The sequence below is a fragment of the Polyodon spathula genome, chromosome 5, assembly GCF_017654505.1.
Source record: "Polyodon spathula isolate WHYD16114869_AA chromosome 5, ASM1765450v1, whole genome shotgun sequence".
NCBI classification, from domain to species: domain Eukaryota; kingdom Metazoa; phylum Chordata; class Actinopteri; order Acipenseriformes; family Polyodontidae; genus Polyodon; species Polyodon spathula.
In genome coordinates this window covers 22,030,389-22,056,854 of record NC_054538.1, presented here as the reverse complement: position 1 = coordinate 22,056,854, position 26,466 = coordinate 22,030,389, and the positions used below count along the sequence as shown (strand labels likewise).

At 35.9% G+C, this 26,466-nt stretch overlaps 1 protein-coding gene across 9 annotated transcripts in view; it reads left to right on the top strand.

The window, feature by feature from the left end:
• The window catches only part of LOC121315731 (regulating synaptic membrane exocytosis protein 1-like), a 162,728-nt gene that overhangs the window by 118,136 nt on the left and 18,126 nt on the right, over window positions 1-26,466 (top strand). For 6 of the 9 annotated variants that reach the window (XM_041250088.1, XM_041250091.1, XM_041250090.1 and 3 more), the window contains 2 exons: window positions 1,327-1,487; window positions 15,596-15,840. In XM_041250088.1, coding sequence (XP_041106022.1) covers window positions 1,327-1,487; window positions 15,596-15,840 — 406 coding nt within the window. Of the gene's footprint in view, window positions 1-1,326; window positions 1,488-3,233; window positions 3,393-11,491; window positions 12,066-15,595; window positions 15,841-26,466 lie in introns of those variants that run through there. The other 3 variants (XM_041250094.1, XM_041250092.1, XM_041250093.1) reach the window with 3 other exon arrangements.

Genomic DNA, 26,466 nt, shown 5'->3' with positions numbered 1-26,466 from the left:
ACCACTCATATAAAGCCAGGATAGCACACTTTTGAAATGTGCTCGTTGGGTTGTTAGTAGCTTATTGATCCCAGAATCTCATCAAACAGCTTCTTGAAGGATCCCAGGCTGTCAGCTAAAACAACGTTACTGGGGAGTTGGTTCCAGACTCCCACAATTCTGTATGTAAAAAGTGCCTCCTATTTTCTGTTCTGAATGCCCCTTTATCTAATCTCCATTTGTGACCCCCGGTCCTTGTTTCTTTTTTCAGGTCGAAAAAGACCACCGGGTCGACATTGTCAACACCTTTTAGAATTTTGAATGCTTGAATCAGATCGTCGTGTAGTCGTGTAGACTGAATCAATTCAGTTCTTTAAGCCTGTCTGCATATGACATTCCTTTTAAACCCGGAATAATTCTGGTTGCTCTTCTTTGGAATCTTTCTAGAGCAGCAATATCCTTTTTTGTAGTGAGGTGACCAGAACTGAACACAATATTCTAGATGAGGTCTTACTAATGCATTGTAAACTTTTAACATTACTTCCCTTAAATTCAACAATTTTCACTACATATCTGAGCATGTTGTTGGCTTTTTTATAGCTTCCCCACATTGTCTAGATGAAGACATTTCTGATTCAACATAAACTCCTAGGGCTTTTTCATAGATTACTTCAATTTCACTGTCTCCCATATGATATTTATAATGCACATTTTTATTGCCTGCATGCAGTACCTTACACTTTTCACTATTAAATGTAATTTGCCATGTGTCTGCCCAGTTCTGAATGCTGTCTAGATATTTTTTAATGACCTTTGCTTTCGCAGCGGTGTTTGCCACTCCTATTTTTGTGTTGTCTTCAAATTTAACACAAATCTAAGTCATTAAGGTAGATTAGGAATAGCACTGATCCTTGTGGTACTCCACTGGTTACCTCGCTCCATTTTGAGGTTTCTCCTCTAATCAGTACTTTCTGTTTTCTACATTATATCTCTTGTACACCATGAACCTCTTATATACTTCTTTACCATAGTAAAGTATGTACAATATTGTATACTACGCACCCTGTATATAACATGCAACTTGTAATAGCACGCAGAAATGGATGCAAGTTATATACTGAAAATTACAGTAATTATTATTGGGGAACACCTGTCTTAATGGACCATTTTCCTTCAGAACAGATTTAGTCATTTTGATACATTTATAACACCACCTTCTAGGACTGGTGTGACCTGCATGACGTTTTCTATTTCATTGTGTGTGATCCTGAACAATAGAATGGTTAACTCTCCCTACTATACAAACCAATATTTATGTGTTTTTTTCTTTTCTTTTTTCTCCATCAGTTATATAAAGAACAGCGCAGAAGTTGTGATAATATGTCCACTAAATCCACGGACAGTGATATCAGCGATGTGTCAGCCATTTCTCGTACCAGCAGTGTCTCTCGCCTCAGTAGCACAAGCTACATGTCAGTGCAATCCGAGCGTCCTCGAGGCAGAGTCAGGTACGTCCTGCCAGAGAGCTACTTTAAAATCCATGCAGAAGCAAGTCAATTAAAGCAGTTTTTGTTTAGTAATTGCATGTCTTGAGTTTTATCTTTTTATATGCATATGAATTCTAGTAAATAATTAGAAAGTGTTTTCTGTTAACAATATAATAATATATTGTATATATTGTTAACAGAAAAAGTTTTAAATCATCTGTAATTATTATTTTCTTGTGATTATTATTATTATTATTATTGTTTTTTAAATTAGTTGACGTTTTGGTTAAGCATCAAGGTTCTGCAAAGACTGACAGGATAATATTTCGATTCCCAAATTTTTCCATGAGAACAAAATGCATTTTTCTGTTTTAAATGACATGTAAAGCAATTCGAGATATTGAAAGGCACTTTTAAGAGTGGTGTTCAGTAACATTTCCTGTTATAATTAACTTATATCTGTTGAGATGAATCAAGCATTATTTTGTCATTTACACTAATGTATAATACACTGATATACAGAAACCCTAAAGGGACATTGTGAAAAAAGAAAATAATGTGTGTGTGTGTGTGTGTGTGTGTGTGTGTGTATATATATGTATATATATCGTGGTCGCCAGATGCTATCTCTTGCTGACTAGAGATGAATAGCTCGCAAATCAATGAGACGTGATTTAATTTACTCCATAGCATGACATCTTTCATGTGGTGAAATAGCATTCTTTTACGTGTTTGTATGTAGGAGCTAGGAACCATTATACTGTACAGTGAATATCTATGAGTATACTGTGTGTGCATAACTAGAGATACCATATACTGTACAGTGAATATCTATGAGTATACTGTGTGTGCATAACTAGAGATTCCTCACAGATCATTGAGACATGACTTAAATGACCCATTATCATGTCATTTTGCACCCACTTTCTGAGAGCAAAAGCAGTCCCAATAATAACTCGCAAATCACTGACTCGATTTACCCTTTATCATGAAGACATTCATGGGGTAAAATATTTGCGAAATTAGTCTTCAGAAACTATAAAATATTGTATGACATAGCCTACTGGATAATGTAAATGGCATATATGTGCGTATTTTTCTTCATGATAAATCGAGACAATTAAATCGCAAATCCTGAAACATGATTCAAATTACTCCATTTGCTTTCGTAACCGGGTGAAATATTCCAGATAGTAAGACAATACAATTGGATGCAATAAATACTGTATTTACGTTAAAACAGCATGAGTCTAAAAGCACACCAGTTGTTCATAGTCGTTATGCCATGAGCAGGAAAATACGGTGATTGTCTGAATGGATTCACCGAGAACACTGGGTGACTGCTGCAGTCAGCAGGATATTAACTGGTGCTCAAGAGATAGTATCTGGTCAGCACGAGGTAGTATTTTTATTTTCACAATGTCCCTTTAGTGGTTCCGTATAAGTGAAATTGACAATTTAAAAATAAATATGGCTGTTTGACTGCAGTAGTGCAATACTGGGTCGGATCCCCTGAGAATTAGGCAAACCTAATGTCACTTTAAACTAGAACTTCAAAGTTACGACATAACAAAAAAAAAAAAAAACATATTAATTTTTACCTGTATTATTTATTACACCTTGTGAAGCGTGTACCTGAGTAAATCCTCAGGAGTAGTAATTAAATGCCTTTCGTCTTTTAGTTTAAATTATACATTTTGTTTTGTGTATTTCTTTGTTGTTTTTAAAAATTTAAAATTGCATGCCTGCATGCTGTGCTGTGAAAAGGTCAAAGTCCTTAGAAAGCTACAAAGGTGAGGAGAAAAAAGAGAGGCGGATATCATGGGAGTTAAATGAGAAGGTAGAAGAAAAGCATGAACACTCGGTAAAGAAGCGCTGTACAGAAGACCTGAGGAAGAGGCGGCATTCAGTCGCTGGTGACTTGAGGTAAAAGTCAGCTGTCACGCCCTGTTGCCTCACCCCAGTGTCTTCCTCCCTGTACCGCTGCCTGACTGAACCACCAACCTGCGCTACTCCCTTCTGCAAAGCCCCATTGCAATTTTACATTTTATAATTATTTATGGTAAGTGCTAATTGGGGGTTGTGAAACCTCAAGTATATTATTATGTAGCCCAGAAATATGGAAGGGTGATGACTTTGTTTGGTGCCTGACTTCAATGTTTTGCTTATGTTATATATCAGTTCATAATGAGTTTTAATTTTATAAGACTTTAATAGTGCTGAATTCTCTGGGTCATTAATGTGGTCAGGAAGTGTAATGAAATTAACTTTTACAGCATGGTGATGAGTCAGTGTGGCTAGCCATGACTGCTTAAACACTGAAGGTCTGTTGAGTACAGTAACACATAGGTGGAATGGTGGCCTTGTTCATCTGACAGCTTCAGCAGTAGCCAGCATTGGTACAGCTTTGTCTCATGGGACACATTCACAGATCCCACTTCATTGTTTATAATATGTCCTGGTAGGTTTGTGAAAAGCATTGTAGCAGGTCTTACGTGATGTTTTTCTGAACTTGGTTCAATGTATTTTAGCTATGTGTTCAAAATACGCTGATTTGCTTTGTTTGGTTTATCGCTAAACAGTGCATTTTTAATTAGATTACATTTCCTTAAGGCTATCCCAATAGTCAAATCATATCTATTTAGATTAGATGAAAGGGTTGTGTGAGATTCCATCAAGACAAGGACATGTTGTGAAACAATATGAAACAAAAACATCCTGTTGAATCTAGGATATCGTTTGAACTTTATCGATATGTTTTACAGACACATAGAAATAGCAGTCCAAAACTGGGGTAAGCGACAGGGACATTTCACAGAGAACAAAGCGTGAGCACACTAGAAGGGTTCAAAAGCATTTAAACTAGAAAGGAAGGGGAGAAATCAACAAAAAAAAACAGAAGTGAGACTATATCAAAACAAGGGCAACAACTCAGGTAAGACAGCCATTAAATGTATTTACCTATATGCTAGAAGTCTCAGAAACTAAATGTTAGAACTTGAAGCTACTGCACTAACAAGTAACTATGATGTGATAGGTGTTACAGAAACTTGGTTATCCAAGAGTGATGGAGACAAATATAATATATATTAGTGGGTATACACTGTATAGGAAAGACAGGCAGAGGAGTTGCGCTATACATCAAAAATAGTCTTGAAGCCCAGGTGTTAAATCTGGAAGAGAAAAACAATATAGAATCACTATGGGTCAGAATAATGAACAAAAATTCAAAGGGCATAATAACAGGAGCATGCTATAGACCGCCAAATTCAGACAGCGAGCAAAATAATCTGTTATACATTAGAAATAGGTGCAGCAAAGGAGAAGCCATATTAATGGGGGATTTCAACTTCCCCTATATAAAATGGGAAAACCTGGTGGGGAGCACGACAGACAAAATTGAAATGGTGGAAATGACAAAAGACTACTTCGTCTCGCAATTTGTCAAGGCACCGATTAGAGGGGAGACATGCCTTGATTTGTCTTTTCAAATAACAAAGACAGAATAACTAAAACTGAGGTCAGTGAACCATTAACAAACTCAGATCACAACATAGTCTCATTTGAAGTGCTTTTTAAAACCCAAAAAGTAATGACTAAAGCTAATTACAATTTTAGAAAGGCAAACTATGAAAGTATGAAACAGAGACTAACAGAAGTAGATTGGAGAAATAGAGAAAACATCCACAGAAAAAGGATGGCTGTTTTTTTTTTTTGTTTTGTTTTTTTCTAATGTAGTACTAGAGGTGCAAAACAGTTACATGCCAAAAGTAGACAAATCTAAATCTAAAACAAAATTGCCAAAATTGTTTAATAGATCAATTAAAAAAAATATTCAGAGAAAAAAGGCACTTTACAGAGCGTTTAAAAAGGACCAAGAACAAAGTACACAGAAAGAGTGTAAGCACTCTTGGAACTGCAAGCACAAGTCAAAAAGGAAGTTAGAAAGGCCGAGAGAGAGATAGACATGAGCATTGCTAAGGGGGCTAAAACCAATTCCAGTATTTTTCCAATATTATAACAGCAAGAGAACATTCAAAGGAGGTACAATGTCTAAGAGATACAAATGGCAAAATCATAGATGAAGAAAAATGATTACTTTTCACAAATTTTTACCAAGGAGGATACGGACAACATGCCTCACATGTTGACCTGTTCCTAACCAGTTTTAAATAACTTTAGCATAACAGAGGCAGAAGTAATAAAGGGACTATGAGCTCTTAAAATAAACAAATCCCCTACGCTGGATGAGATCCTCTCAGTAGTACTCAAAGAAATGAAAGAAGTTATTTACACACTGCTAACCAAGATCGTGCAACAGTCTGTTGACACAGGGATTGTATCAACAGACTGGAGAATTGCAAACTTAATACCGATCCACAAAAAAGGAGACAAAACTGAACCAGGTAACTACAAACCAATAAGACTTCTATTATATGTAAACTTATGGAAACTATAATAAGATCCAAAATGGAAAATTACCTATATGGTAATAGTATCCTGGGAGACAGTCAGCATGGTTTTAGGAAAGGGAGATCGTGTCCAACTAACCTGCTTGAATTTTTTTGAGGATGAAACATCGATAATGGATATGACATGGTTTATTTAGATTTCCAGAAAGCTTTTGACAAATTCCTGCATAAAAGATTAATTCTCAAACTGAACGCAGTAGGGATTCAAGGAAATGCATGCGCATGTATTAGGGAGTGGTTAACATGTAAAAAACAGAAAGTACTGATTAGAGGAGAACCCTCAAAATGGAGCGAGGTAACCAGTGGAGTACCACAAGGATCAGTATTAGGTTCTCTGCTATTCCTAATCTACATTAATGACTTAGATTCTGGTATAGTAAGCAAGCTTGTTAAATTTGCAGACGACACAAAAATAGGAGGAGTGGCAAACACTGTTGCAGCAGCAAAGGTCATTCAGAATGATCTAGACAGCATTCAGAACTGGGCAGACACATGGCAAATGACATTTAATAGAGAAAAGTATAAGGTACTGCACACAGGAAATAAAAATATGCATTATAAATATCATATGGGAGATACTGAAATTAAAGAAGAAATCTATGAAAAAGATCAAGGAGTTTATATCGACTCAGAAATGTCTTCATCTAGACAATGTGGGGAAGCAATAAAAAAGGCCAGCAAAATGCTTGTATTTATAGTGAAAAGTGTTGAATTTAAATCAAGGGAAGCAATGTTAAAACTTTACAATGCATTAGTAAGACCTCATCTAGAATATTGTGTACAGTTCTGGTCACCTCGCTACAAAGAAGATATTTCTGCTGTAGCTATTTGTTTGTTTGTCCCCATGACACCACACATAAACTGAAGTTGGGAAGATTTTTAAACAAATTATTTTGCAATAAATATTTTACACATATTTTACTGGTAGTAGTACTCGCTGTTAACATATTATTATTATTACAGGCATTAATCAAGATTAAGCATATGTTGCTTCACTGGTTATAAGGCTCACAGTGTTGTCTTTAAGTAAGTATGTGAACAAATTGTATTGTTTAATCCTGCTCTGTGATGGGTAAAATACAGTAGCTGTTCAAAATTGGAAAGTGGAACCACATACTGTAGGTTTGTCCTCTTAAGTAACAGGGCTATCTACAGGCTGTTTCAGAATCGTTGGTGAGCTTCAGGCAGCACAGTTTACCAGGAAAATGCTACATTTAAATAAAGCTTTGCTGCAGTGCAGTGGCTTTTTGTTTTTCATTAAATAATAAATAATGAAAACCATTAGGCACAGGGTAACTGTTGTTTCTACCTCTAAATGAAACATTGCATTTCACGATTCATGGTTCATGAGTCAAAATTACCAGTGTATTCAGGAACTCTTGTTTAAAGGCTTGTGTGACAAAGTGTGATTAATTAGTTGGGATTACACAGCAGAATGCAATTTATCTTCCTGCAGAAGTGTCAGGAGCTAGTTGTTTTGACATGCTGCAAACAGCCATGTGTGTCTGTTCAAAAACATGTCAGTTGTTTTGAAGCACCTAAATATTCTGCCCTTTCAAACATATTCACATTATGTTCAAATTAATATATTACCACCTAATCGAGGGAAGTATTGTTTTGAGGATCACTGTATCAAGAAGCAGATTATGACCCCCTGTCGTCAGGCCCATACTTTTATTTAGTTAGAGTATTTCATTTTCTTACCCTTAGACCTGGTAGTTTTACATCTGTGTACCTTGTGCATGACGCATATGATAAGAACTGGGCTAACTACAGGCTTTCACTGTGTTCAATGAGTTAAAAAGCAGTTTGTAAAGACTACCTTTTTTTTTTCTCTCTCAGTATGTATATACTCCACGCCAAGTCAAGAATCAAATTTCAAAGCATGGAATGTCCCGTTTTTGTAAATTAATACATTCAAAGGTATTAAACTAACAAGAAACCAATAAAAACTTTAACTGCTCCTTCCTGCAATTGTTTCTTTCTAGTACAATATGTTTTTAAAACCCTAAGCACTCTACACTACTTTCATGTATGTTCTCCACTTAAACAGCATTCAAAAGTTCTGAAACTTTATTTTGGTATCTTGGGGCCTTTTTGTTGCAACTTACATAATATATATACATAAAAATAAGACTGCAGTTTGCTTTTAGGGTACGCTGTTGCTTTGGAAGCTGAGGCATAGATCTCTCCAGAAATAACTACCAAGGTAAAGGATGCATGTCCCTGACACCAAAGTATACTCTTTAATAATGTTTGTTTCATTTTATTTTAAAAAACATAAAAGCAAATTTTGGGCTGTGTGACCTGGAAAGTATATTATCAAAGTTCCCTTTTATCCCATACAAACTGCTTAGTGAAATAAATAAAAAGGGTTAGAAATAATTTAGGAAATTCAATGACAAACATTTTGACTAAAAGTCTTTTTCAATGCCTTCAACGTTAGTTGTTTGTTATTTAAGAGTTTTTGGGGGTTTTTTTGTATTGGTAAATTAAAGATTAGGTAAATTAAAGCGTGGGTGTAAAAAAAAAAAAAAAAAGTATTTTTATATATTGTATGTCATGTTTTTGTTTAAAACCCTGGATCCATTGCAGTATACCAGTTACATGTTGTTCAGAGCATTTTAAACTTCTCCTTTAACATCCTAAAGAAAATTACACCATCCCTTCATACAGAGGCATTGTTTGCCAAGGCAAAATCCAGCATTTCACCACTAGAGGCACTGTGTGAATAATGTACTGGAATTAGGACTATTGATATGCTGCAATTCATTCTGAATGAGTCACACTAACACAACTACCTTTGCTTTTGTTTTTTTAAATGTGTTTGTTCTCATTTCAAAGTTTTTGTTTATTTAAGCATGTGTTCTTTTGTGTTATCCTCTCTTTTTCTTAATTTAACTGTTTCCCCTTTTTCCCCTTCAGTTTTGTGTCATAGTCCATCATTCATTTGGCACATTCTTTGTGACAGCTATATGAATACAGAGAGAGTGAAGGACTCCAGGCCCATGGAATGTAACATTCTGTCCGGCCAAGAGGGTGTAGCAGCTCTTCGCCAGCCATTGCCAAACCCAGGGAACAGACCACTAACAGACCCTCAAGTCTATTAAAATACTGTGACAGGCTGACGAGTGGATAGAGGCCCAGAGACAGACTGCAGTTCAAAAAATAATACTTTTATTATAAATAAGCAGAAAATAAAAAGGGCACAAGGGCCAAAATAGAGGTATTTAAATCACAAAGCAAAACTTACAGAAAAGGTTTCCAGGCTAGGCGATGCCTTCACTGGACCAGAAATTCAAAAACGCAAGCAGCAAGCAGCAAGCAGCAAGCAGCAAGCAGCAAGCATTACCTTGCTTCCTCAGGTCCCTCCTCTCCATAATGGGAAGCTGAGGCCTCCTTTTATGTCAGGTGGCTGCGTGCTGATTAATCGTTAATTACTCCAATCAACCCCAGCCACCTGAACACAATAAACCCAGGCAGGTAGGGGAATTTAACCCCATCCCTGCCAATCTATAAGGCAGAGCTCTGCTCTGCCACAAATACATACTGCCAGTATGACCAAAATTTCTTGCAACACACTTGGTAAAAGAACAAAGGACAGGCAGAAACTGTTCAGCAAACCAAAGAACTGTCATAAGAGATTGTGTATTATTCGTAATGCCAGATGCATGAATGTTTTGATCTGAAAGCATCATTACATTGAGAAAGGATAAATGTCAAACTAATTATTATAGTACATGCATACATATATACGTGTGTGTGTGTGTGTGTGTGTGTGTGTGTGTATATATATATATATATATAGACAGTACTGTGCAAAAGTTTTAGACAGATGTGAAAAAATGCTGTAAAGTAAGAATGCTTTCAAAAATAGACATGTTAATAGATTATATTTATCAATTAACTAAATGCAAAGTGAGTGAACAGAAGAAAAATCTAAATCAAATCCATATTTGGTGTGACCACCCTTTGCCTTCAAAACAGCATCAGTTCTTCTAGGTACACTTGCACAAAGTCAGGGATTTTGTAGGCATATAGTCAGGTGTATGATTAAACAATTATACCAAACAGGTGCTAATGATCATCAATTCAATATGTAGGTTGAAACACAATCATTAACTGAAACAGAAACAGTTGTGTAGGAGGAATAAAACTGGGTGAGGAACAGCCAAACTCAGCTAACAAGGTGAGGTTGCTGAAGATAGTTTACTGTCAAAAATCATACACCATGGAAAGACTGAGCACAGGTAGTTATACTGCATCAGCAAGGTCTCTTCCAGGCAGAAATTTCAAGGCAAACGGGGGTTTCCAGATGTGCTGTCCAAGCACAAAGAAATGGGCAACGTTGACCGTAGACGCAGTGGTCGGCCAAGGAAACTTACTGCAGCAGATGAAAGACACATCATGCTTACTTCCCTTCACAATCGGAAGATGTCCTGCAATGCCATCAGCTCAGAATTGGCAGAAAACAGTGGGACCCTGGTACACCCATCTACTGTCCGGAGAAGTCTGGTCAGAAGTGGTCTTCATGGAACACTTGCGGCCAACAAGCCATACCTCCGACTTGGAAACAAGGCCAAGCGACTCAACTATGCACAAAAACACAATAACTGGGCTGCAGAAAAATGGCAGCAGGTGCTCTGGACTGATGAGTCAAAATTAGAAATATTTGGCTGTAGCAGAAGGCAGTTTGTTCACCGAAGGGCTGGAGAGCGGTACACGAATGAATGTCTGCATGCAACAGTGAAGCATGGTGGAGGTTTCTTGCAAGTTTGGGTCTGCATTTCTGCAAATGGAGTTTGGGATTTGGTCTCCTCAATGCTGAGAAGTACAGGCAGATACCTATCCATCATGCAGTACCATCAGGGAGAATTTATTCTGCAGCATGACAACGACCCCAAACATACAGCCAAAGTCATTAAGAACTATCTTCAGCGTAAAGAAGAACAAGGAGTCCTGGAAGTGATGGTATGGCCCCCACAGAGCCCTGATCTCAACATCATCGAGGCTGTCTGGGATTACACGAAGAGAGAGAAGCAACTGAGGCTGCCTAAATCCACAGAAGAACTGTGGTTAGTTCTCGAAGATGTTTGGGCCAACCTACCTGCCAAGTTCCTTCAAAAACTGTGTGCAAGTGTACCTAGAAGAATTGATGCTGTTTTGAAGGCAAAGGGTGGTCACACCAAACATTGATTTGATGTAGATTTTTCTTCTGTTCACTCACTTTGCATTTAGTTAATTGATAAATATAAACTATTAACATGTCTATTTTTGAAAGCATTCTTACTTTACAGCATTTTTTCACACCTGCCTAAAACTTTTGCACAGTACTGTATGTATATGTATATATATATATATATATATATATATATACACACACACACACACACACACACACACACACACACACACACACACACACACACACACACACACACACACAGTATATATTAAGGTAACTATTTCACTTCAAAAAAATCCCTCTCTGGGGATTACCCTTTTAAGTACCTAAAATATAATTTACATTAGCGTGTGTTCTAAGAGTTTAATTCTACAAGATCATTTCAATTAATTTAAGAATGTTTTTGTAAAAATCTTTTTGCATACTATAACTAACTACACCTGTATATGTTATCAGTTGGAATCCTGCTACACACTGGAGTTTATTGCCTTGTATAAGTACTGTCACTGTTTAAATAATTAATGAAGGCCTCTGGGTTGTGAAAATCAAATATCAAACCATTCATGTTAGTCTCTTTAATTCTGTGCATAACATTAAATAAAACTTCATATTTTAATAATTTAAATGACGGCAATAATTAGATTCGCTGCTGTTCAGATCAACTGATTAGACCCCTCTCTGCCACAACTGTAAAATTTGTAGGGAGCTCCAGAATTAGTATTGGTGAGACACTATGTTAGAGTGCCACGGGGGCTGAGAACCACAACGTAGTTCTGCATGCGGTAGTAGGGGAAGGCAACATTACCAGTTAGAGCTAAAGCTAAAGGCCAGTGGAGCTGTGAGAGGCTTTGGGAGCAGAAGCCTTTGGGGAGATGCACACTCACTGTGACCAGAAGAAGCTGCACTGTTGACACTGTTGAAGGCAGCACGAGGAGACAGGAGGTGAGGAAGGAATATGTCAAGGAATGCACTTCTCTGAATCTGTTACTTGAAAAATTGCAAATGACACATCAATCCAGTCTTAATCTTGGCTTTCTCTCAAAGATAGGTTTGCATCGCAGTGGGTGATTTAGATATAGAAACCAAGTAGGTGAGTCTGTGTTGTTTTTGAATTTTTGGATAGTGCTCCTGGCTTTCAATGGTTTATTTTTGTATTGTTTCATGTGCCTTAAAAAATCTAGCTGCACTGGTAATGATGTGATTTTAGTGTGATATGTTGTTTATTTACAGACTTGTCAACTCCACTTCAGTGTTTCTGTGTCTTTCAATGTCTTCCCTGTATTTATCAGTATTAAATGCATTTACTAATCACTCCTCCATTAAATGTTCAATGTTCACCTGTTAATATGAATTTTGTCATTTTATTTACTCCTTTTTAACATATGTATTCTTGGTTCATTTATTTTATTGTAATGTGTATCATAATATAATACTATAATGTCTGTAATATTAAATACAGCGTTACACACCTTTAGAGGTGGTATAATGTATCTTTTTGATTTTGGATCAATATATTTCAACACATTTCCATGGTGGATCATGTTGCAAGTTATATATAATGAACAATATGTAGATCAGGGTTTTTCAACCGGGGGTACGTGTACCCCTGGGGGTACTACTGAGGATGATAGGGGTAAGCAGGACGACTCAGAAATTCGAATAAAAATGAAAGTAAAAAGGGCTTGAATTGATTTTCTTTACAGTATTATATATTATCTCTAAACTACTGTGCATACATATTTAACTTTCTTTTTAGAAGTTCAAAGTGAACTCCAGCATGCGTGGATTTGAGTAGATTTCCACTCTGATATTCGTGGGTGGAGCAGAGGTCTAGTGATTCTGTATCTTGTGGTTTATGTTTCTGATGTTATTAACAGTTTAAATGGCACACATAATTATGCTGTGACGTGAAGTAAATGGTAACATGATAAACATTTACAGTACAGCCTATTTTGTATTATTTATAATAACTTTGCGGAAGACTAAGTAAATACGAGTGTTTCCAAAGAGATTCCCAAATACTTTTGATTCTGTGCAGCCAAAGACATGTAATTAAAAGTTTTTTTAGAATTAAGCCTACTGTATGGTATTCTGTCCTAAACCAGCAGTTTGCCAGTTCCAAACTGTTGTGACATAAATAATATTTTAAATAAACATGAAAAAAAGATATTTGTTGATCAGATTATTTTGCCTTTTACTGCAACTGTAGTACCATTCAGTTGAGTGAAAATTCTAAAGCGGTACACAAAAGGCTAGCAATGTCAATGACTCATTAACCAGTTACATATTCTTTGCTGCACTATGTAGTATATCCATGACAACAATGTCCGGAGAATTTATTTATTTTTAATTAAAACTCCAGACAGAAGGGGTACAGTTTCACAAAAAGGCTGAAAACCCCTGATATAGAAGGACACAGTAATTGGAGGGCTGCTTAACTGTCGAGGCAATTACAGATTACAGATTACAGTTTACAGTACTTCGTGAGTACAGTATACAATAAATGGGTACAATGGTGCGGATGACAGCTCCACTCAAGTGGACAATGCTCACAATTACATTAGAGGACTGTGGGCCAGATTTATCACAGTTTCTGTATGCAGTTTCTGTACCATTGGAATAAAGACAAGAGGTACATTTGTAGAATAAAATAATACAATTACCAGGAAACTACATAATAGAATTTTCACAGCTCCCTCCTTGATGTAAGTGGCATCTTTTTATACCTTAATGACTGGTTTATGTTTTAATGTATGTCTAGACCTTAATGTATCTGGCCCTGTGAACAGGACGTATCCACACCACATTTCATTTAGATTCTAATATTTTCATTTTCAATAGCTAGCAAATCTATATTCCTGTTGTCACGGACGGAAAAAATAACCCAGCACCCCCTAACAGCCCCACTGAGACTTTCTCATCAATAGGAAGGTCTTTTGGATCTAACTGTTATATTAAAGGCTGTTTCTGGTTACCACAGTTATCTTACATCCCAAAATATATCCCAACTAATATAAGGATATGTTGGTAATTTTATCCCAGAATCATGTAATAAATATGTTTTGTTTGTTCGGTGTCCTTAACAACCCATAATAAGAAGCCTTTTTTTTTTTTTTTTACAAAGAGACTGTACTGTGCGTAATTAGCCAGAAATGTGTTTATCACTTTCCACATCTATTCTAAACAGTTTTTAAAGAAAAGATGGCTGCTTTGTTAAGGTAATTATTTCACTTCAAAAGAATTCCTCTCTGGATGATTTTGTCATGGATATACTACACAGTGCAGCAAAAAATATGTAGCTGGTTATTGAGACATTGACATTGCTAACCTTTTGTGTATGTAAATACAAAAGCAATATTAAAGAACATAGCAATAAAAGGACATAGTAATTACAAATTCTTGTCATGTAGGATAGGCTTACTAATGAGTACTGTAATTGCAAATTCAAAATCTATTTATATAAGCATGCATTGTCTGCCACTGACTGCGCAACAAAGCCTGAAGCTCTTCGTCTCACTGTGCAGTTCATATAAAGCTTCAGTTTGAAAAAAAGAAAAAAATGAACTTGAAGAAAGCTATCTCCTGTTTACCTCTGCAGTCACAGATTCATTTGAGATATAAAAAGCTTGCTTTACATAGGCTTAGTTATACAGTACTACCATGTCCTGAAATATCACTTTAAAAGGACTTGCAAAAATTACAAAAAAACTAAAATAGCTGTGCTGTACCTACCCCAAATGAAAAGCCACTAAAGAATACTTATGGGTATTATAATTTGCTTTATGAGGCATCATTTTATAGTACTTGAGAACTGGTTTGAGTTTAAACAATTTAATTAAGCACAGTCGTGGGACCAATTCTAAGGCACAGTAAAATTTGTCCAATAGCAATAAATATACTGACATAATGCACCAAGATTATCTGTATGCTTTTTATTTTTTCTTATGTCATTATAGTTGTTTCTTATATGGATCCAGAAAGGCTGTTATGGAAGAAAAGTAAAGGAGATTTAATGAGGATGAGGACATTTTTTTCCTCAAATGATGAACTAGTGTAAATGACAGTGCCCCGTCATTATTAGTTTTGTTAATGCAACATACTGTATTAGGTTAATCCAAGACAGTTCTTTGATTGCATGTTCATAATCATATGGTTTACAAAGTGATATGTCTGTAACTTTTATGTTTGATAGGCTTGTATTTTCACCAAGAGCATTCAAAAGGAATATACAGTAAAACCGGACACTACCAGTTGTCCCTTGCTTTTGGGAGAAATCACAGAGGAGTGTGTGTGTGACTGAACGTGCCTGTATAATTTAACGCATGTTATGTCCCTCTAAGACCTCACCTCATTGGACCACAGTAGCAAGAACCGTGGCCTGCATGGCTGCAAGGCTTTTATTCCAATTATACAATTACGTCTTGTCTTGTCTTTTTTTTTTTTTTATTCCCTGTTTATTTTGATGCAAACAGTGCATTTACTTCTAAAATGTACAGCAGACAAATGCGGACTTCGGGGAGGAACATGACGAAGAGCACAAGCGTGAGCGAGGAGATGTACAACCTGGAGAGGAACGACGGCAGCCAGTCGGACACAGCCATCGGATCAGTGGGGACAGGAGGGAAGAAGCGGCGCTCCAGCCTGAGTGCCAGAGTGGTGGCGATCGTCGGCCTGCCATCGCGGAGGAGTCGAAGCACATCCCAGCTCATCCAAAAAGGTAGGCCTCACGCTTGTTTTAAGATGGCGAGGTAAATAGCTGTTACTGTTTACTTGTTTTTTAAACTGCTGGCGGTCAGGTTAAATAACTTCTACCAATCAAGTACTATTGGTATTCCACTGCTTCTGTGTCAGTAGGTTTCTGTAATGCTCGTTCTGGTGCTTCAAGGTTATCAGAATGTGTTATATTTCCATCGCTCCTTCTCTGTTTTGACCAGTTTTTGTTTTTCAAAATATAAAAAAAGACTGCAAGCTGTAAAGGAGGCAAAGAGTTGGCACACAACATACTAATGTAAGGGTGCCCAAATACTTTTGTCAAAGTATGAAATTAGTTTTTTTGCATGTTCTGTAATTGTTTTTTTATTATAAATCTGCCAATTTTAATTTATATCTTTCAATAGAACACTTAGACATTATAGAAATCACTTTCTTTGTGTTTTTTTTTTCATTTTCTTTAAACTGCCCAAATGCTTTTATCTGCAGTTGTAGTCAAAAGTTGACATACCCCAAAGGAAATGTATAATTTCTAGAAATTTCTCGAAAACAAACAATTATAGAAAAAATATTTTGTAGCCAAAAATGCTAATTCAAAAGTATGCATACCCTGCAAGGAAAATTAAATTAATAGTTATTTTAGGCACCTTTAGTAATAATAATCTATTTTAAACGATTTGGATATTTGTCACTGAGCTTTTGGCATGATTCTTTAGTGTTTTTGACCATTTTTCAACGCAAAATTGTTCCAGTTCATTCAAATTCCAAGGACTACTCTTGTGCACATCCTTCTTCAACTCATACCAAAGATTATCAATCAGATTTAGATCAGGATTTTGACTGGGCCATTCCAGAACCTTGATTATGTTCTTCTTTAACCATTCTGAAGTAAATTTTGATGTGTGCTTCGGATCGTTGTCATGTTGGAACGTCCAGTTTTGCTTTTAAACAAAGTTTTGTAATGGAGAGTTTTAGATGATTGGCCAATATCTTTTGGTATGCTAGGAATCCATTTTACCATGTATTGGAACTAAATTTCTTGTGCCATTAGAGGAAAACAGTGTCATAGAAGGACATTACCACCTCCATGCTTAACAGTAGATATGATGTTCTTTTCTTTGTACGCCTCACCAGACTTTTTGTTTCATCCCTCAATGAAACCTTGGACCAGATCTCATATCCATCATTCAAATGCCATTTTGCAAACGTTAAGTGATTGTCCTTGTGATGTTTTCTTAAGTGTGGCTTTTTCCTTGGCCTGCGACCATTGAGACCTTCACCATGCAACACTCGACCTGTGGTTGACATGGAAACCCCAGTCACACTTGCAGTCAATTCCCTTTGAATATCTTTGGCAGTCAATCTCAGATTGTTATTAAACTTCCTCACAATTCATCTACTTGTTCTTGGTAAAAGAACCTTCTTTCTTCCAGACCGAGGGAGCGTTGTGACAGTACCATGAGTCTTGTACTTCTTGATAATAGAAACAATAGTTTAAATTGGGATACGCAAATGCTTGGAAATCTTCTCGTATCCTTCTCCAGCTTTATGACAATAAATAATTCAGATAGTTCTTTACGTTTTCCCATATTGTCTTATTGATAATGACAGCAATCATCCTATGCCTAACCATTTTATACTCTCTAAGAGTATTCACCTGCAATCCAACATTTTCTAGACTTTTCTAGAATTAGGTTCTGTATTATCATATTGAAATGTCTAGCACCTTGTAAACAATACTTTTGTAGCATCAAAGGATGTGAATATTTGTTAATTAATATTTTTTGGAGTTTTGTTCAAAAATTGCTGAAATAAATAATTGTAGACATCTATTTCTTGTAACTTTATTTTCCATCATAAAAGCTTTGAAAAATATATATATTTTGATATATATTATATATATATATATATTTATATATATATATATATATATATATATAGTGATGGCGTGTACATTCCAGAGCAAACTTGAGCAGCTGTGGGGCCGTGGGTGTAACGAATACACACTCCAACTGGTTAAAGGTTGTATGAATCCTTGAGGAGATGTTTAAAATAAAACAAAAGTAATAAAATATGAAAGACACCATAAACCAACTGGGTGGTAAACAAAGTGTGGAGATAATATAATATGTTTAAAAGTAAAATTAGAGACTTAACAAATGAACGTGAAGTGGCTGTCACAGATTGATTTAAGAAAGGCTGAACCACAAACTTGGGTTCCAAACTATATCCCCAATATAGCTTAATTGTTTAATTGTGTAATTGTCTGCATGTTAAAAGTGGTAAGGCTGAGAAGGTAGGGGGAATGGGGAATGTGAGGAGGACTTGCTGAGAGCCTGAGTGGAGTTCGTTGTGTGTGTAATTCAGGGTAAACAGGAGTAGCCTGTCCCTGTTTAGAGAGGCACACCTTAACTGTTTAGTTAAACCCCAAAAAGGGTTTAGGCTTTTCTTTTGATTGCACCAACAGTGCAGTTGTTTTGTTTTCAAATAAAGCCACGCCCTGGCGTGTTTCATTCTAAGTACTGTTTGGCTTGGGATTATTCTTATATATTACACCACGCAAGGTCATTATCCAGAAAGATGGCAGCAAATGTGTTTATATTTTCAGCAGCCTGGGGCATGGGGGTCTGATTGGTGTTGTGTCTGTGGTAGTCTTGTAACTTTCCACTGCTGAAGTTTATCGGTCTTCATACACTAGTGACATTTATTTACAGATGGAATTGTTGATGGTAGTTGAAGTGTGTACTACAAGTGAACTTCTAAACAAATTACAGGTTGATGGATAGGTTGTTAATAGTGATGGCTCACAATGAATAGGCAGTCATTAAGTATGCAATACATTTATTGCTTTTTTCTTTGAGGGGCTAACCTTTGTCTAGCCTTTTTTTCCACTACAATAAGAAGAGAATCAGACAATGATTATTTTTGAATAAAACAAGACCTGGAAAATAAAAGGCTTTAGTGCTTGAGATCTCAGACCCTTGATTCTCGTTGCACAAAACTTAAAAGCCTATTAGATGTATGTGGCCTAAAGGAACTCTTCCTTTTGTAAGGAGATAAGAGGTATAAGAATACCTTGGCTGGGTCTTGCATTTGAACAACCACCACATAGAGCAAAGGCAAGCTGTCACTGGGATAAAGAATGTGAGTAAATATTGTAATTAATTTACTGTTTTTAGGTGAATGGCATTTGATATTGTAATACAATTAACTTCTGCACTTTAGATGGCTGTACATGGTGAATTCATGTTTCACTTGGGGAATAATACAAATAAATATGCGATTACCATACTATAGACTATTTTATTATAACAACAAACATTCTTTACAAGTTTGACGTGAGCTTCTTGAAGAGAAAGTAAAGCATAATAATCTTCAACTGGAATTCATAGATAATAATTCTTTGTTATTACCCGCTTAATATTTATAAACTGGTACGTGACCTAATTTATTTGTTTGACTAACAGTTTGAAATTGCGGCCCCTATTCACAAATCTTTAACTCAATAGATCTATATATATATATATATATATATATATATATATATATATATATATATATATATATATAGTACGTAAAGGTGCACAAACTACAACATAAATACTTAAAGGTTTTTAAAATTGCTTTAAAAATTTTAAATAATATCTATATATATATATAGATATATATATATAGAGATATATATATCATATATATATATTATATCTGGTTTTGATTAATTAATAGAATTTTGTTGTTTGGTTTCTTGTAATAAAGCAATTGGTTTATCTCATTTAACTGAAATCAGTGCATTCTGATGGGTTCATTCAATCAGAAGTTGCTCATTCTGAGGATGTACATTTAATAAGGTAAAAGGCAAAGCTGAAACTATGCATTTATTAGAACTGTGTGATAGTTTTCGTATTGTATTAAAACGATCACTTCATCTTGTAGGTGATTTGAAACGGCATGTTTTGCTTCAAGATATATCTTGAAATTGATTGAAAAAGGTGTGGGTGCTTTGTGCTCATACCCTGGGGATTTTCTACAGAAATAAGATTTGTGTTTTGCAGACATGCTGCTGGTTCTTATTGAGTGTGTAACGTCACATTCTGAGTTCTGTGGAATGGTTTAATGATAAGCACTGCACTGACCCACACTAGCAATCATTTCAGTCAGGGTTTCACTGCTTATTAAAAGGTATTCTATGCTGTGCAAGAATGGTTCTGTAGCGTATTGTTAATGATTTGAATATATATATATATATAGTAGCCCTGTAAAAAATAAAATGTGCATTATTGTTTGTTAATTGTATTATAGATAATAGATTTCTTAATTACTGTCAGCTGGCGAACATTGCAAATTGCAACCAGCTGCAGTGTATTTAAGAACAGCAGGCAGTCTACTCGGGGCTCTGCTGTGGGAAGTCGTCAGATTGAGAGTGCTCAATCGTATTCAAATGTACTGTGTGAAGCTTTTTTTTGTTTTCATGTTAAACTGTGTACTCTGTTTTGTCAACCAGTAAACAGCTTACCTATCTGTTTATTTAGGTAGGTTCCTGAAACGTGTAGTTAGTGCTTGAAGAGAGCTAGATTTTTGTTTTCATTTTTATTCATTTTGTAAATTAAGAAAACCTCAAGTTGTGTGTCAGGTCACCTTTTTAAAGGGGCAACAAACCTTTTATTTGTGTGGTTACAAGACAAAATGTGTGGCAATATCTCACACACACATATATAATATTGAAGTGCCCCATTGTCTAATAGACATTTCAGTAAATTATTTGTGATTCAATTCCAAACAGGGGATAGGAGGACTGTTTAAAATCCCTTCATTTGTTATGTTTTTAGGATCCTATTTTTTTAAGAATTACTTTTTTTTCCACATCACATAAATACTGTCCTGTCCTCATTCAGTGTGGTTTTATCCACACAAAAATTCCAGTTTTGGAAAAAGTGTTCCAATTCATGTCAACACAAATGTTTTGCTATGAGAAAATGAATATTCTAACTTAGGGCTGGACCAAATCAAACCCTAATCGCTCTTGCGAAAAAGTGTTTATGCGATAATATCGCTAGTTTCCTGTGACAAAGTGGCTGAGTGGATTCAGGTGCAGGGGTGATGTAGTGTGGTAAAGAAACAGACAGAGAGGTTTGATCCAGTTGGAAAAAAAATGCTTTATTGTTGATGGTATTTGTATCCAGGTCTGGCGACTAATACCAAATAATAATGGGTTTGGAGACCCTAACAATAACAATAACCCAAACAATATATCCGCCCCACAATTATACACACGGTCACCAGTCCTGGGTGAGTACAGTAGTGTTCCTGGTGGATGATACAGGTTAAAGCTGTGACAGTTGTGGTGCTATTCCAGCTTTAGTGCCGTCCCTTAGCGACAGCTCTGGAATCGTGTCTAATGTGGTATAACAAACAAGACAATTACACACAGATAAACAAACAAACAAAACACTCACAAACACAGCTTTCTCATACAGGGGTCTCTCGGTATCCTTCTCAGTTTAATAACACATAAACCAAAGCGAAGGAACAGATTACGATTCTCCATCTCCTTTTATGCTGTCACACATGACCCCTTGGTAAACTAGTGCAATTGCCTCTCCAATCTGCGGCTGCCACGTCGTTTCCTTTCCGGGTCAATGCGTTCTTGTAACGTAGTCTCGCTGCCTTCCAGACTGGATGACTTCCTGACCCTGGGAAAGAACTGTCAGACCAGCCCATCCAAAGTACTCTGTTCTCACTGCTTAGCGCCCTCACAGGTCGAGGGAGATTTACATCCAAGAATCATTGTATTTCTGTGACATTTCCATATCTAATATTCTTTATCTCTAAACCAAAACTAGCCATTTCCAAAAAACCACAAACTAGGCAGAGAGAGGTTTCGCAGGAGTAGGAGTGACCACTGAACGTACTGTGAAAATGGCTTTTGACCAATCCCCAGCCAGTATTTGTGACCTTTTGAAAGGGAGGAAACAAGGCGGTAACATGTGAAAAAGGCAGACGAAGACAGCCAGGGCAGAACAAAAATAAAATAAAAATCTGTGTTGTACTACTGTTTCGTTTGAATATCAGTGAATGCTATTACATACAACTAGTAGTAACAATAATAAAAATATGTTTATTAGTAATAATAATAATAATAATAATAATAATAATAAAATAATAATAATAATAATAACAACAACAATTATATGCTTTTATTTTTATTGTGTAAAACGGAGGAAGCTGGTAGTCAATGAGGTGCAAAAGCAGGAGGAGAGGATCAGGTGTGTAAAGGCCATTTCCCAGGCCAAGCAGGGAGAATGGATGAGATGGGAGAGTGTGGAACAATGCAAGATCGGTTTGCAAGACCTATGGACAATGGAACCGAGCAGTATCAGTTTCCTCATCAGATCAGCATATGATGTTCTCCCATCACCACAGAACCTAAACCTCTGGGTGGGTGAGGATCCCTCATGTCCTTTGTGTTCATCACCTGCAACATTAAGGCACATTTTGACAGGATGTAAGGTGGGTCTTAACCAAGGACGGTTTACTTGGCGCCATGACCAGGTGCTGCGATGTTTGGCCTTAGCATTGGAAGACAAGCGTAACCTGACCAATAAGTTGCCACCAGTTCCATCAAAGCATTACACACAAAAGACAATATTTCTCCACCCAGGAGAGCAACCACTAAGAAAAGGTGTTAAAACCAAGCACATCTCAAGCACAATAGAAAGAAAGCATTGCTGATGTACAGGTAAGTAAGCTGGACTGAGCTGAGTGGGGGATGGAGGGGGGTGATGCTGGAACGCCAGAATCACTGTTGAGCCCTCTTGAGGTGTCGTGGGCACTTGGCGATTACCTCATTTCCACAACGTCTGCAGCATCGTGCTGCATTGCACTGTTATGAAAGTGTGCCACAATGTTTTCGTGATTTTTGTAAAAATCCATACCGTGCCCTGGCTTGTGTCAGCACCTTGCAATGCCAGCATCCTCTTACCCGACTGGCATGGTGCTGCCCAGAGCCCGGTTGTGCACAAGGCTGTATAATAGGTTATAACTGCACAAGAATGAAGATTAAAAAAAAAAAAAAAAAAAATGTTGGTTAACAAAAAAAACTCTATGCGAGTATTATAAAGATAAAATGCTGATATAAAAAAAAAAACAATTTGAATAGAACATCCAAAAACCAACATAACACTGTCACCAGGATCAGTACCTGTACATATTGTAGCGAACCTCAGTTCCTGCAGGCAGGCTCCTCACACAGGGCGAGGCAATCCACACACAGGCAGAGGGCGAGCACAAACCTTGACCTCTCGCACTGAAGCATAACGCCGATTACATCATCTACCAGCCCTGCAGCTGCCTTCCCCCATGCATGCTACAATATTATACAATGTGCCATGAAAAAAATAACGTTGATTGCAATTTTTTTCATTGGACAGTCAGGTAGTTGCATATTATTATTATTATTATTATTATTATATTATTATTATTATTATTATTATTATTATTAAAGGTATTACATAATTATGTTATCTACACAGATTAGTCAAAGAAAAATTTGCTCTTCCTTGTACTGGAATGGTGGGCATGTTCTTATATGCCGAGAATTTGGGCTTCATGTAATGGTTCTGTGTAGGCCTATATGTTGAAGTACCTTACGAGAGCAATCAAATGTTAAAAACTAAAATTAAATACCTTTAAAGTGGTTAAAACATTCATACATTCTTCATTAGTATAATAGTTTGTTCACATTTGCTAGCCTGTAGTTTTATCGAAGTTCAATGTAAAGGAGCAATGTACCTTTGAGAAATTAATAATTTGAACAGAAGTAGGTGACGTCATAGATGAAGTGTGAGTATGTCCATGGACTTAAAAATAAAAATGTACCGTAGTTGTATCTTACTACAAAGATAAGAAATAAAAGAAAATAGATCTAAAAAGCTTTACCAACACTGAAAGAGACACTGCTCCACGCAAAGCTATCTGTGCGTAGAAAAAAGTTTATTGTTTGTACATATTAAATAAATAATATATATTGCTTTATTAAACACTTAACTCGAACGGTCTTGTTCGTGTTTCATTTAAAGGTGCAACAAACACAACATATATTGTGATAATAATAGGCACAATACATATAATAATATTTGATACTGTAAATTATTCATTTTAAATTATTCAATGGTGTGTGCATGTGTTCGATATATGAGGTCTTTTTTTTTATTTTTTTTTTTTTTTTTTTTTTTATTTATTTTTTTTTGCAGCTATTTAATTTTTATTACTATTTGCTTAATACTCGATAGCTTTTGACAACTTCGAAGTTGACTATAAAATCCAGTCCTGCGAAAGTCTTGCAATGTGATTTATAGCTGGAATTGAGTAGATTTGGTTGGAGTGATAGCAAACCACTTCCCCTTCTCAACCTCCCTGTAGTCAACAAGCGATATCTGCTTTTTGAAGGGCGAAAAGGGCATGTTTTGGTTCCACGAGATTTCACTTGGAATTTTTCTTGAGTTTTCATACTGCGAGTGCTTTCACGTCCTCGTTCGTTAAGTACTGGCTTTGATTTGGCCCTTGGTTTCGTTATTAAATAATCATGCTAACGTGATTTCCGAAATTATGTTGATTTACGAAATAATGTTAATATCTTAACGAGCAGTGTTTCTTGTGACTATTTCTTTTGTTTTAACACAGCAAATCTGTGTTAATTGTCAGAATTTATCAGGAGTTAATTTGCACTTGGAAAAGTAGGGTTTTAATTAACGAAAGACTATATAATTCACCTTGAAACTGAAATTGAACAGACCGCAGCTGTGACGCTGATGATACAGAGACTACCTAGATAATTCAGTATTTGTAGTTATGAACATATTTTAGAATTTTATATACTTGTGGTTATGAATGAGATTTGTTCACTTCTTTTAACAATTTGTAACCTTAAGCCCGGAGCACACTACTCAATGATATGACAGGAAGGGGTGCATGGATGCATAAAGTACAGTGGCAATGGAGCGAATCAGCAGGCTAAAAAACATAAGGCTTTGGCAGTAATAAATATCTACAATTTTGGCTAGAACTTAAGGCAACAAAAATCACATATGACTGGAGACATGCATCTATTCTCTGTATTACACACACACACACACACACACACACACACACACACACACACACACACGCGCGCGCTCACACGGTATTCCATTGGTTTGTAAACAATGTCCCTGCCGATATTTTTTGAAAACAAGACCTAGCCGCAGCCCCACATATTATATACGAAATATTTACAGAATACTTAAAAACTGCTTCAATTATTATTAATATCTTTATCATTAAATTATGTCAAATCACTTTTTATATTTACAATGAAGAGCACCTATACTGTGTCCCCCAAATGATTATAAAGTCAGCAAAAACATGGTGTCCCTTTGTTGTAAATAAATACATGATTTGGTATAGTTTCATTATAACGCTAATAATAAACTAATCATGCAGCATGGTCCTAATAGCAGTTGTTAAGTACTCTGTAAACGTTTCATCTAACAGTTAAAAAGTGCAACATGGGTCTTGCTTTCAGAAGATATCACCACAGACATGAATGGAATACCTAATTGACATTGACATGGATTTTGCCTAACTTATTTTATTGTTGTCAGATTCCCACTTACTTTAATGCTGTCATGTGTACAATGTACAACTCTCACCTTCACATGTCTGCATGCACATATTATAACATTATAATACTGTAAGTGTTCGGTGGCTACTTCTAATCATGTTGAGTTTATTTATTGCAGAGGCGAGCAAAGAGTACCAGAGAAAATGCATGATTAGAGGAATTCACCAAACAATTAACTATAAACAAATTGTGTATTAGATTAGAGAGTTCTATCATCATTTTAAAAGCTTAATAAATATATAATTAAGTGTTACATACATGGTATACATGTATAATAACTAACAACTACAAACACAAATGGCTCGTCAAACATATTTATTTATAGCTTACAATCATACATAAGAAAATAAATTCCAACCAATATAGATAGATGGATTACCCACCTGCACCATCCAAAAAATAAATAAAAAGTTATTACTTTTTTAAAATCTGTGCAATCTGATTTTTACCCATATGCCAGATAATTGTAAATCAGCATTGTATATGTGAAGTTATCTAAATAAATTTACATTCTGCATGTCAAAATGCACAATTTTAAACAAATTTTACAAATTATACACAAAATAGATATTCCCTTTATTTTTTTATTTCATTTCAATTTAGCTGCTGACCACAGGTGACAGAGCTGTCTCCCTGTACGTTAGTAGTTTCCACAATAATGAATTATGCTTCCATTCATTTTTCTTGATCTCATTAACATGCATTTTGATTAATGACTTCCCCTTATTTAGTCATTGAGACAGGAACTGATGTGTGTAACCTGCAACAATTAAGCTTTTTAACGAGAAATGCGTTCATTAACAACCTCAACGACTCAACTTCAAAGCATTAACGGATTGATTTATTTAACACATTTTTTTTGAAAATCACTTGCTACTAAAGCTGTCGTTACTATACCAAGAGTTCGATACAATAACACTGTTTTTTGAAAGTCCTGCCCTGAAGCTCTTTGTTCAGCTCTGTCTGTACTTTAAT